This window comes from Tympanuchus pallidicinctus, unplaced genomic scaffold (assembly GCF_026119805.1).
Source record: "Tympanuchus pallidicinctus isolate F22 unplaced genomic scaffold, pur_lepc_1.0 scaffold25, whole genome shotgun sequence".
In the NCBI taxonomy this organism is placed as follows: Eukaryota; Metazoa; Chordata; class Aves; order Galliformes; family Phasianidae; genus Tympanuchus; species Tympanuchus pallidicinctus.
The window spans coordinates 2,904,393-2,916,940 of record NW_026294742.1 but is presented as its reverse complement, the minus strand read 5'-3'; the positions used below and the strand labels follow the sequence as shown (position 1 = coordinate 2,916,940).

At 43.1% G+C, this 12,548-nt stretch overlaps 1 protein-coding gene across 1 annotated transcript; it reads left to right on the top strand.

Annotated features, from left to right (window-relative positions):
- The first annotated feature begins 202 nt into the window (after positions 1-202).
- On the top strand, positions 203-11,830 carry LOC128083799 (serine/threonine-protein kinase TAO3-like). Its single transcript, XM_052689346.1, has 7 exons — positions 203-312; positions 2,219-2,318; positions 3,536-3,746; positions 8,487-8,558; positions 9,318-9,419; positions 9,888-9,933; positions 10,809-11,830. Exons 3-7 carry the CDS (start codon positions 3,627-3,629, stop codon positions 10,907-10,909), a joined length of 441 nt encoding a protein of 146 aa, XP_052545306.1. The 5' UTR covers positions 203-312; positions 2,219-2,318; positions 3,536-3,626; the 3' UTR covers positions 10,910-11,830.
- The last annotated feature ends 718 nt before the right edge of the window (positions 11,831-12,548 follow it).

Here is a 12,548-nt window from a genome sequence, read left to right as displayed (position 1 = left end):
TGTGGATGCCCCATCCCTGAAAGCATTCAGGGCCAGGCTGGATTTGGCTCTGGGCAGCCTGGTCTTCTGGTTGGTGACCCTGCACACAGCAGGGGGTTTGAAACTCGATGATCACTGTGATCCTTTTCAACCCAGGCCATTCTATGGTTCTATGATCTTCACATATCTTAGTGTCATTCCTAATGCTGCATTTACTCTCCAGTTCCTCCTGCTTCTCCAGCCCAGAACAGCATTCCAGAAACAGAGCATGAGCAGTGTGTCCCCAGAGGCTGAGCATTCCACCAGCTGGTGACTGAGAGCTGCAATTTGAAGGTAGGCAGTTGGAGGCATTGCCAGGCGGCCTCGTCTGACCCCAGTGCTGCTCACACACTCTCAGAAAGTCTTGAGTCACCTGTCACATCCATAAGTCATCGCCCATATGACTAATGCTATTTTCATTTGAAGGCTTTGGAACATGCAGTCTCAAAGGCAGATTCCCATGTGCCTTTGGAAGGATGAGAAGTAGGAATCAGGCTTACAATAGAAATTGTTTCTTGATGCATTAAATAAGTAGCTCAGCAACCGAAACAACAAGCTTATATGGACGAAACCTTGAACTTGAGTAATTTCTGTTGATGGCATTCAGCTGCCTTAATGCCCTGAAGAATTAAGCCAGGCACTATTTAAACTGTCTTTCCTTTAATCTTTCCATGTCTAGAAGGGAGTTTTAATATGAAGGATTTGCAGCTTTGCCAGCTTACCACCCAGCCTGTGATTTGGATCTTTCCTGACCATACTTTGTGCCATGCTGTGGTGCTGTGCCAGTCCCCAGCGCTCAGTTTGCTCTTGGCAGCACTTTGCATCCCAGGCTTTGCTGATGGCCATTACTGGAAATTGATAGTCCTGCTAAGAAGGTTTGCACATCACACAGCCTCACCGTGCACAGGTGTCCCAGTTAGAATGGCATTCTGACCTAGAGCTTAGCTCTAGGTGTTGGCATAATGGGGATGGGTTGGGGTTGAGCTTGGTGAGAGGTCTTTCCCAGCCTCAGTGATTCTATGCTTTAGTCAAGACGTTTTAAATCCCCATTTACTTTTGAGTATTAGAGCTGCACTGTTTTGTTTATGGTGCTATTCCTTTGACTAGAGATGGATAAATGCTTTTCTTCCTGGGTTTGTTTTCTGTTATTCTAAAGCCAAATGGATTTTTCACTTGACTGGAGAGTGCCAGACCTGAAATACTGCATTCTTTGCCCATGTGTGCAGGTATGTGGTAAATATAGCACCTCTGGGTGAGGCCAGTCAGCTGGGGATGAATAATCATTTCATTCATCTGCCTTCTGTCATAAGTTTATCCCTGGTGGATAACAGGAATTCAAAGGAAGATATCACTGATGAGCTGAAACATTACAGATCCTTTTTGTGAAGCCCCTCGAGTTACTTTACAACAGCTCAGTAGCAGTGCACTGTCATTGAGAGCAGTAGGCAGAAGTGGTGGGTTTGGGAATGTAGTGACAAGCAGGAGGTCTCCTGTGCAGATGTTATTTCCTAATAAGAAGATGCATTAGTTTCTTGTCACTAATTCAGGTAAGTGTTACTTCACATATCGTGATGAGGCTGTAGGGATCTGAGGGCAAGTGTTTGACCTGACCCAGAGGATGGTTGGTTGGGTGTTGTTGCAATTGATTGTGTCCTCTGCCATGAGTGGTCTGCGCCTGATAGGAAGTGCTGGCTCTGGCTGGGTTGCCCTCTTTTTATTTTATTTTATTGTTTGGCCTTTCTCATTCTCTTGCTGGTGGAATCCAGTGGTGTCTGTTATATCAATGTCTAGGACTTCAAGGCTGTGTGTGTTGTCAGGTGTGGCACACTGCATTCTGTGCCAGCCTCAGCCTTACGAGTTCTGTCCTTCTTGAAGGCCACCTGAAAAATGTGCTCTGAGAACAGACTTCCAAACAAGCTTGAGAACCTTTACAAAAATCAAAGAATTTAATTTCCTGCGTCCTGCCCTTTGATGTACAAACATGCCAAATATTACAGAGCACAAGAATAGAGCCTCTTCACCTGAATCACCTGAAGAGAGATGGTTGTATTTATGGGTGGTAGTGTCTCCTTTTGCTGCACTTTCAAATGATCCCTTCATAGTGGATGGACTTTCCTAGATGTCGTGTTTTCATGTGTTAGAACGAGGCACTGGATGTAAACACTTCATTCCAAATGCTGATGTTTGCTTGTCTTTGCAGAATATTGGCAGTGCACAGGATCTGGGGAGACGGGAGCACACAACAATGCTGCTGAAAGGAATCTGAGCCACAGAGCATGCTTTGTGCCACAGTTACCCAGGTATGCTTCAGCAGAGTGTTCTGAGCACCTCTCATGAGCCACATTGGCTGTGCTTGTTGCTCCATTACTTGTCATCATGAGCCAAGGGGGATGGCTCAGCCTTACACCAAAATTATGCTCTGCTTTCATCCTCGCTCTGTCTGGGTGGTGTTTGCAGTTTGAAATCTTTCAGAGCCTTTAACATATACTTCAATTTAATCTAATTGCTGTATTTCAGCTAGTCTTTCTTAAATATTATACCAGTTTATGATGTAAAGAAGGCAGAGCACTTCAGTGTTTATTTCACATGCATTTTTGTTGATGCACCGAGAAGATGTGGTATCAATAAGCCAGGTACTGAACTACATATTGAGAAGTAGGGTTTTGAGATTTGCTCCAGACTGCTGTTAGGAACTGCTGCAGTTAATCTGCTGGGCTTCAGAAGACCAAAGCTGAGCAGAGGCATCCATCATTCCTCTGCACACCAGTGGTGAGGAACCAGTGCAGATTTTTCAGGGTGTTTTTATGGCTTTTTGTAGTGTTTTGCTTTTTGCAGGTTTAATATTGAAAATCTTCATTTAAGTGCAGCCCAGTTCCATGATTCTAATTACATGCTTGTGCTAAAGAAGGTGTTGAAGGAGCGAATACTTGCCTTGCAGGATGGAGTCTGGGAGCTTTCAAAAGCAGATCTGTGATGGAAGTTCTGGCACTCACAGAGTTACAAAAACCAATAGTACTGGCTGTCTTAGAGCACTGAAAACTTAAAATAATATATATTTAACACAAAACAAAACCCCACACTCACATGATTGTGAAGTGTTTCTGTGGAATAGAAGCTAACTGTTCTTTTAGCGCCAGCTGGCAAGTGGGAGTAGAGAAACAAAGCAAACAACCAGCAGAGAAAAGCAGGAGGAACAATAGTGATAGTCTGAAAAGTGACAGATTAGGAGAGCAGCACGAAGAATAAGCGACTTGTGTCACAGGATGTTGTGCGTGGCAACAGGACTTTTGTCTTCAAGTGGACTTTAGTGTAATTGTAGCACTTGCTTCCTGTATGAGATAGAGCTGTACTCTGACTGCATTTTAATCTCTCCATCTAAATTGGCCTCATAATTAAAAAGAATTTGCTGAAGGAAACGATAGTGAAGTCTGTTGCTCCTGAAAGTGCTTCCTCGTGTTTTGCTGTCATAGAAACACGTGTCAAGGAAAGAGATTCGAAGATGAACTTTTTTTACCAGGTGCTGAATGCTGCCTACAAACGACTTTGTCGATGAAGGAAGAAACTGATTGGGAACTGAAGGCGCCAACTAGTTCCTAATCCTGTTCAACATGCGCAAAGGGGTGCCAAAGGACCCAGAAATAGCTGAGCTGTTCTACAAAGATGATCCTGAGGAAATATTTGTGGGTTTGCATGAAATCGGACATGGAAGTTTTGGAGCGGTGTACTTTGTAAGTATGATTCTTTACTCCTTTCTTGGAAGGTAAAACCATGCTAAGGTTTTCAAGGAACACCCTTGCAGCTCTTAGTGCTTTGTGTGTATGAGCTTGTTCATTACACAGCTTGAGAGTAAGTGTCTCCAGAGCACTCCTGAGCTCTTTGCTATTGCAGCTGTACTTACAGTGGCAGCTAACTATAGGCATAACACATCCAACCATACGGGTTGGGTATATGCTGTCTGGTGCTGTCAGATGCTGAAAGCTGAATCAAGGCAGTTGGAAATAAATTGGTCAAACTGGAATTTCAAGACACACTGCTTGGTGCTCGTATGCTTGTAAATCATTGCAAATAAATGTATCTGGTGAATGAATGATTCCAAATGCTTTTGGAGTTAAAAGCTACTTCTGTTAATGAATCCGTTCTGCTGCTGTTTGAGTAAAGATTCTGTGGAAGTAGCATCAAATTACTTTCAGGCTTCCTGAGTGATTTCTCTGCTATTCTGATAATTTAGGATTGAAGATATCTTTGGAATGCTGTCTTGCTTTGTCATCCTCATTTTCTTTATGTTTATTGCATTCCATGCTATCTTCAATAGCAGATGCTTTCAATGGCAAAAGCAAAGGGAAAGTCTTATGAGAAGTGGGAATTCAAGAGGGAAACAGGTACTCTTTTGACTGATAGTCAAGAGAATTTAATCTGGAAGGTGAGAAGAATAGTGCTTTTACAATTGGAGAGAAAGCAAGCCAAATCCAAGATACTGGACTTGGAAGTAATTATAATCCAGCCCTTATCAGTGAAAATTAAATAGAATTCAGCATCAAAAAATAGGTCAAACACAAATTATGGTTGCTGAGTAGCATGTCCTGACACTCCAGAAGATCAAGTGCACCACAGCTGAAAGTTTAGAATATCAGACATTAATGCAATTAATTAGATAAGTGCCTGCAGGATTGGAAGCTGTCACACTGTTCACTGGTTGTAGTTCTGTGCAGCAGTGGCAGTGCTGGTGGGACCTCGGGCTTTCTGCTATGGGGATCTTCAGCAGAAGGACAGGCACTTGTAGTTGTTGGGTGAGGTGACAGATAGGTGGAAGTGTAATATTAAGTGCACTGCATGCTCAGAGGGTGAGGTTGTGAAATGCACAAGGTGTCGATCCGCTCTGCAAGAGGAGGAAGTGCTTTTCAGACAGGGGTGAGGAGATCCTACCACTGCATTTCCCGGGTGAGGAGAAGGACGTGTGATGTGCTTTATGGCAGCGGTGAAGCAGTGAAGTTGCTTTCTTTGTCCTTCAGCTCCTCGTGCTTCCAGGGAAAGAGAGTGAGGAGTAGCAGAGATCTAATCTACCAAGCTGGCTTACAAGAGAAATCTTGCCATGGTTAGGTTGGAGACCTCTGTGGTTCCCCAGAACTTCTCTTCCTCCATCTCCTATATACTTTATCAGCTCTGTTTGGAGAGTTGAGCTTGGTTCCTCTCTGGCTGATCTTTATGTAATATTTCTGAATACTGTGGGGCCTTTATGCGGCCCAGTGCTGCTTCTCTGGCAGAGCTAAATACCGTGGGCAAGTCGGGCTATGAAGCATTTGACACCGACTTTTCAAGCCTACTTGAGTTCTGTGAGTTTGTATTTGAACAAGGTAATAAGGAGCCTTTTTTCCTACCAAGAAACTGGGAGAAGAGGAATATTCCTGCCAGGCCTAATAAAAAAAAGAAAGAAAGCACTGATGTTCAAATGTGTTGTGTCTCAGGCTCAAATTTTGCCATTCAGAAAATGGCAAGTAGTCACATAAAGCTGGTAAAGGACTTAGGGGCTGTAACTTTGGTGACACTGGCAAGTGATTTTGGTTCTCCAGTGTGTTATTGCCAAAGCCTGGTGAGTTAACTTGGTATTGCTTTTGTTGCTGGAAAGAAAGGCTTCTTACAGCAGCACCTCCATCCACAACTGGGGGAACAGCTAAATGGGGCAGTTATACCCTTGAGCAAGAAATGGTGGCTGACATGAGAGATCATATGCTCACCTGAAGAGATCTGGAGTTAGTGGCAGACGGGAATATTTGGAAGTTTGCTTAGAACACCAGCATGAGCTCATCTGTGTGAGTGAAACACTTGTGCTGGATGAGGACAGCGAGTGGTTCTTGAAACTTCTTAGCCAGAAGTTGCTTGCTTCCAGCTTTTTCTGACTCGTCTGATGAGCAGTGTGTGCTGGAGCAGAGCAGTGTAAGTGTGTCAGCTCCCTTCAGTCATTGCTGTGCTCTCGTGGTTCACCCAGAGCCATTTGTCTTTGAAGTCCCTGTATGCATCGTGAAATGGCTTTGATTAATGCATTGCTTGAGAGCACAGTACTCATCCTCGTGAGCACTGAAATGAGGGGTTACCACGTTTAGCTTTATTTTAAGCTTTTAACTGACGCCAATTTTTTGTCCTCAAAAGTGAGTGAGTGGTGAGAGTACTGGGATTTCAATACTCTTAACTCTTAAAGCATTCCTTTAAGACTTAAAATGTTTGGTCCTTAACGTGCAGAACTGAAGGCAGTGCCAGGCAAGCAGAGCTCTTTCTAAAACTGAGTTCTCAGCCTCTGGTCAGCATGCCTGTGTCATACAGCTACAGACAAGTGTGATTCTTCTGCCTGAATGATATTTATTGTACACTGGGACCTGGTGGCTGTGGTATTAAAATACTGAACATATATCTAATCTGTAACACAGAATCTGTCAGTGTTCCGTACCTTCCTTTGACATTTCTTCCTTAATTAATTTAATTAAAACAGCCAGATGCCAGGCATCCAATTCTGCTGAGTGTTCTCCTGAGCCTTCCCAGTGCCGCCCTGATATGAGGTGGCAATGACAAAGATGACCTGCAGTTCAGAGGCACTGCTGACACTCATCTCCTGCCTGACTTACTGTTGGCAAGGATCAGCTTAGCTTGGAGGTGTAAGTTATCCAGTGAAGATGGAAAGAAGAACTGGAGTCCTGCTGAGGCTATGAAAACTTGTATGAGATGTCGCTACCAGTGGGATCACTTGCCCTGGAAGAGAGCTTGGGATAGCATGGATTTCCATGCAGGAATCAAATGAGCACAATGCTAGCACGTATAGCAGCTCTGCTTTTTTTTTGTTTGCTTTGGGCTGAAAGCAAATCCTACAGCCTGTTTGAGCAGAGTTGTGCATCAGCTCTCCGACACACTTGTTTGAAGATGTGTATTTTTGGATTAAAATCCATCATGTTTGGATCTGGCAATTTTTCTTGCAAATGTAGATGCCCTGAGTTTTTTCTGGCTTGCTTTTAAAATTGATTTCACAATGGTTGTTTGGATAAGGTTTGCATTGATATGAATAGCATGGCTCTGTAATTTGACATCTGCTCAACCACCAACAGCAAAGAGCACAACTGTGTGAGGATTGCCTGCATTAGGTGACCCAATTTCATAAGTGACGTGAATTACACATTTTGTTGCTGTAAATCCATTCCTGAAATCTTTATTTTGTGGTAACAGCCCAACAACACCAAAATAATTTGCTTTATAACAACCGTGGCAGTAAGAGGAGCTCTGCTCCCCAACCTGGGTTGTCTTCAACTGTTGGAATATCCAAAGCCACCTTGCTTGGATGGTGCAGAAGTGCATAAATCGATTGTTCGAAGAGCAGAGGTTTGGAAAAAGCCAAATATTGGATGAAACTGGACAAAAGTGACTTTGGACTCATTGATCGTTTCTGCCTGGTTTTTGGAACCAAAACAAGATGCTCTGTTTTTTTGCTCTAGACCAGAGAGTCAAAGTCATGTAGGCTTTGTCCAAAGATGATGCAGTTAAAATCGTTGCACGGCCTTTGCCTTAACATTGGAAATAATTAGTCCAAGAGGAGTGAACGGGAGAAGCTGCTAAGCAGAGGAGCAAATTAAGTAAAGCACGGGAGTTTTGCTTTTGCTTTTTTGGCAACGAGTTTGAGGGGAAAGGAGGAATGTTCAGTGAAGGAGTGATCTGTCATTCTGCAGCCCTTACACATATGGGTGGTTAGCTGCTGCTTTTAAGTAGCTTGGGGCATAAGCCTGCTGCAGTGCTTGAAAATTAGATTTCTGGTATTACAGGTATGGCAAAACATCCAAAATAATGGATGTCACTTAATTCAGCCTTTACTGCTTCAGGGACGTGTCCCAAATGACGCGGTGGTTCTTCTTTCAGCAGTATGCATTTACCAAGTTGTTGGGGTTTTTCCCCACTTTATCCTGCACACCAAATCCAGAGAAGTGGAAACAGTTTGCAGTGAAAGGAAGGTTGCTTTCTTTTAATTGAGCTAAATTCCAGTTTGAAGCAAACTGGAAGCTGAAATACCTGTTTGGCAACATCACTGTTTGCATGGTTGGCTTTGGGTGACGTTTTGTTGTGCCTTTTCATTTGTTTCTTTAGGAGATCTTTTAACCTAAAGCTGTTTTTACAGCAGTTTCTATCAGACTGTGTTTTGCACGCTCACAGTATGCGTGATACTGGACCTTGTTTTGTGTGTTACTAAAGAGGTAGCACGTGTAGTAAGGGCTGAGGGAGGGACAGTGATTACAGAAAGATAAATAACGCCAGAAAAGAGCGATAAAACAGCTGTGTCATAAATCTTGTCGTGATGCAGGTGTCTCTGAAATGTGGGAGCTTGCCAGGATGTGATACAGGGGAAGAAGGTCTGTGTTTATAAAGGCACAGCTCACTCCACAAGGAGGAAAAAAAATGATATATTTTTTTTCCCACTTAATTTCTTTTTCCTCCTGCAGGCTACAAATTCCCACACTAATGAGGTGGTGGCAGTCAAGAAGATGTCCTACAGCGGCAAGCAAACCAATGAGGTGAGGTGGTGCAGCCAGTTCTGATACAGCTGTGCTGTAAAGCTGGTCAGTGAATTCAGCAGAGCAGCCTTGTGATGCTGTAGCTGTTGTTCACTTCCATAGGAAGCACAGAGGTTTGTAGAGGGAAAATGAATTTATGCAAATCTTGACAAATAGTTCAGTTTAAGAAAGCAAACAGGAATTAGAATGCTTGTAGGGTGGTTATTTCTGTAATAAGTGCATTAATAACCCCTGTGCTGCAGGAGCCATAACCACAACTCACTGAGGTATCAAGTGAAGTGTAGAGCTGACCTGAAACACTGCTATGGATTTATAATATAAAATTTCATAGGCATAGTATTTGGAATATCAGCCTTCCTTCAATTATTGCTTGTTAATCCCTACTCTTATTTGCTGTTATTAGCAAACAGCCAACTGCTCCTGCCTGCAGCACGTGCTGTAGCTGCTTGCTTTGGGGCATGTGAGCAGCTCATGGTGCTGAACAGTTGCAATGCTTTGAGTAAAATGTACTGCAAATAAATGAGGGGAAAAAAACCTTTTTTTGTTCTCCAGCTTAACCTGTCCTAGGGCAGTCAAACTGCAGCAGGGATGCAAAGCTTCAATACATTTATGCTTTTGCAACTACAACTCTGGTCATCTTGCACCATAAAATTGCCTCCTGGCTGCTTTTCAGCCTGTTCTGCTGTGCGTAGTACATGAGAGCATGTAGGGGATTAAGTGGGGAAATGTACCCATATCTTTTTGTTTTGTTTTTATTAGAAATGGCAGGATATCATCAAAGAAGTCAAGTTTCTGCAACAACTGAAGCACCCAAACACCATAGAATATAAGGGCTGTTACCTGAAGGAGCATACAGCATGGGTGAGTGGGCTGGCATTTAGGGGCTTGGTGTACAGAAGAATGTGTGGCAACCAGGCACACAATACATGCAGTGTCTTTGCATGCAGCAGTATTCATCCATTGCTGCCCGTTGTCTCTTTCATCTCAAGAAGCTTCCAGATATTTTGAAAGTAATGGGTATTTAGGATGCTAGAAAAGATCCCTGTTTCTCTGTAGCAGATCTCTGCAGGTTAAAAAATTAGTATGGAACATCCTGTATGGTGCCTCCTTATGAACCTCCCAATGTCTATACCTTCTTTGCAACAATGTAGGATGTCTATCATTGCTGGACTTTGATTGGAGCATTTTGTTTTGTTCAATGCTTACTGCAATTTCCTAAAACTTCACTTTTCACTTGCTTCTGCAATTCTGCAGCCATCCAAATAGCAGCAGTTTGTGGAGGAGTGTCCATCCTATTACTTAAACATGTGCTTTTTGTTTTTCTTGCAGTTGGTTATGGAGTACTGTTTAGGATCAGCTTCTGATTTGCTAGAAGGTGAGTTGTATGAAGTCTTCACGTTTGTTTCTTCAAATGCCCCCTCTGAGCACAGTGGGAGGCTGTTTGCACAGAACGGTGTTTTACAGATGGTGGAGGCAGTCTGTCTGTACTGCTCCATTCTATAACCAGAATGCTTGTGTTTGTCATACTATGGGTGAGCTGAGATTCTCCCAGAAGGCCAGTGCCATGTATAGTTGGCATGCACGTTCACAAGTTGTAAAATGAAGATATAAAAGTTTATTAAAAGTTTACAGCTGGATTGCTGTAATTTGCACTTTCTCAATGACCTGAATGCCCATAATAAAAGCCCCGCCTTTTGGTCTGTAGGAATGACTACAGGTGACTATAAATCAAAAGATGGGTATGACATCAAAGCTGAGGCCACAGCACCTGCAGAGGGATGGGAGTCTAAGCTGCAGCTTGTTAAAACTTACGCTTTCCAAGCCTTCTATTTTGTATCTAAGATACAGTCAGTCAAAGGCATATGCTGGTCTGATTTAGGGATCTGTGGAAGATGCTTTGGGGCGTCTCTGTAGTATTTGTCAATTCTGTGTTTTTGCTAAGAAGGATGGGGTTGGAAGGGGAAGTTTTCTTTGCTAAGGACTGAAGCTGGGTTTCAAATACAATGGCAAGCTGTAGTCAGACACATCACCTGGTGCTGGCAGCAACCATTCCCCTTAGCAGGGCTGTGGTTTCACAAATGAAATACACACAAAGGATGTGTGCAGACTCAAAGCTGCTATAGAAGATAAGTGTGATGAAGGTGGTGCCAACCTCATAGCTTGCAAAATGGGAGGAGTTCTCTTTAGAAACATTCTCAGGAAAAGATCACACTGTACATTCTTACGTTTTCTCCTACAATTTTTCCATAGTTCACAAGAAACCACTTCAGGAAGTGGAGATTGCTGCCATCACCCACGGTGCCTTGCAGGGGCTGGCCTACCTGCACTCTCACTGTAAGATACACAGGTAAGGATGCTGCTGGATGTCCTTCGAGTTACATTGGCTGAGTCTGAAAATCACTTTGCTCTGTCTAAGCAGCTTTGTTAAGGTTCCCCTGCTAGAATTTCCTCCAGTGGGCTTGTCAATGCACTCAGTACAAGGGTAGATTTACAAATAAAAGTTATTAGATGTAAGGAATACGTTCCTTCTGAAATAATTCCATGTGGTTACAGGCCAGTGCTAATTCTCTTTCATGTTAGCAATTTTCTCTGCAGACCTTGGTAACAAAGAGTACACCACAGTGTTGGCAATAAGCGTGGACAGGAAAAAACACAGTGTGAATTCATCAACTATAGTGGTGTGGTAGAGCTAGACTACTTTTAAGACTTGACATATTAAGAATTTTTTACCTGTGAGTAAGTTAAACATTATGCTTCAGGAAATCAGCTGCTGAAAGCATAAGACAAGGCTAAAACTGCCTTAGGAGAAATAAGAGCACACACAGGAGGATTCAGAACTGATCACGTCTGTGGACAACTGATCACAGACTCCTAGATCTATCTTTCCAGGAGTTTTGACTATTCTACAACCATCTGTCAATGCTGCTGCATGATCCCATTTCATGTTTTTGTGTTACTGTGAGTACTACGGGTGCTCTGTATCAAGGAGTTGCTGTAGAAGTGATAAAAGCTAGAATTTTAGAATTCTAGAATTCTAGAATGGGTTGGGTTAGAAGGGTCCCTAAAGGTCATGAAACCAGAGCATTCTAGAATGGGTTGGGTTGGAAGGGTCCTTAGAGGTCATGGAACCAGAGCATTCTAAATGGGTTGGGTTGGAAGGGTCCTTGAAGGTCATGGAACCAGAGAATTCTAAATGGGTTGGGTTGGAAGAGTCCTTAAACGTCATGGAAGCAGAGAATTCTAAATGGGTTGGGTTGGAAGAGTCCTTAAAGGTCATGGATCCAGAGAATTCTAAATGGTTTGGGTTGGAAGGGTCCTTAAAGGTCATGGAACCGGAGAATTCTAAATGGGTGTGGTTGCAAGGCTTCTTAAAGGTCATGGAACCAGAGAATTCTAAATGGGTTGGGTTGGAAGGGTCCTTAAATGTCATGGAACCAGAGCATTCTAAATGGGTTGGGTTGGAAGGGTCCTTAAAGGTCATGGAACCAGAGAATTCTAAATGAGTTGGGTTGGAAGGGTCCTTAAAGGTCATGGAACCGGAGTATTCTAAAATGGGTTGGGTTGGAATGGTCCTTAAAGGTCATGGAACCAGAGAATTCTAAATGGGTTGTGTTGGAAGGGAACTTGAAAGTCATGGTACCAGAGAATTCTAAATGGGTTGGGTTGCAAAGGTCCTTAAAGGTCATGGAACCAGAGCATTCTAAATGGGTTGGTTTGGAAGGGTCCTTAAAGGTCATGGAACCAGAGAATTCTAAATGGGTATGTTTTTAAGGGTTCTTAAAGGTCATGGAAGCATAGAATTCTAGAATTGGTTTTGTTGGAAGGGTCCTTAAAGGTCATGGAACCAGAGAATTCTAAATGGGTGTGGTTGGAAGGGTCCTTAAAGGTCATGGAACCAGAGCATTCTAAATGGGTTGTGTTGGAAGGGTCCTTAAAGGTCATGGAAGCACAGAATTCTAAATGGGTTGCGTTGGAAGGGTTCTTAAAGGT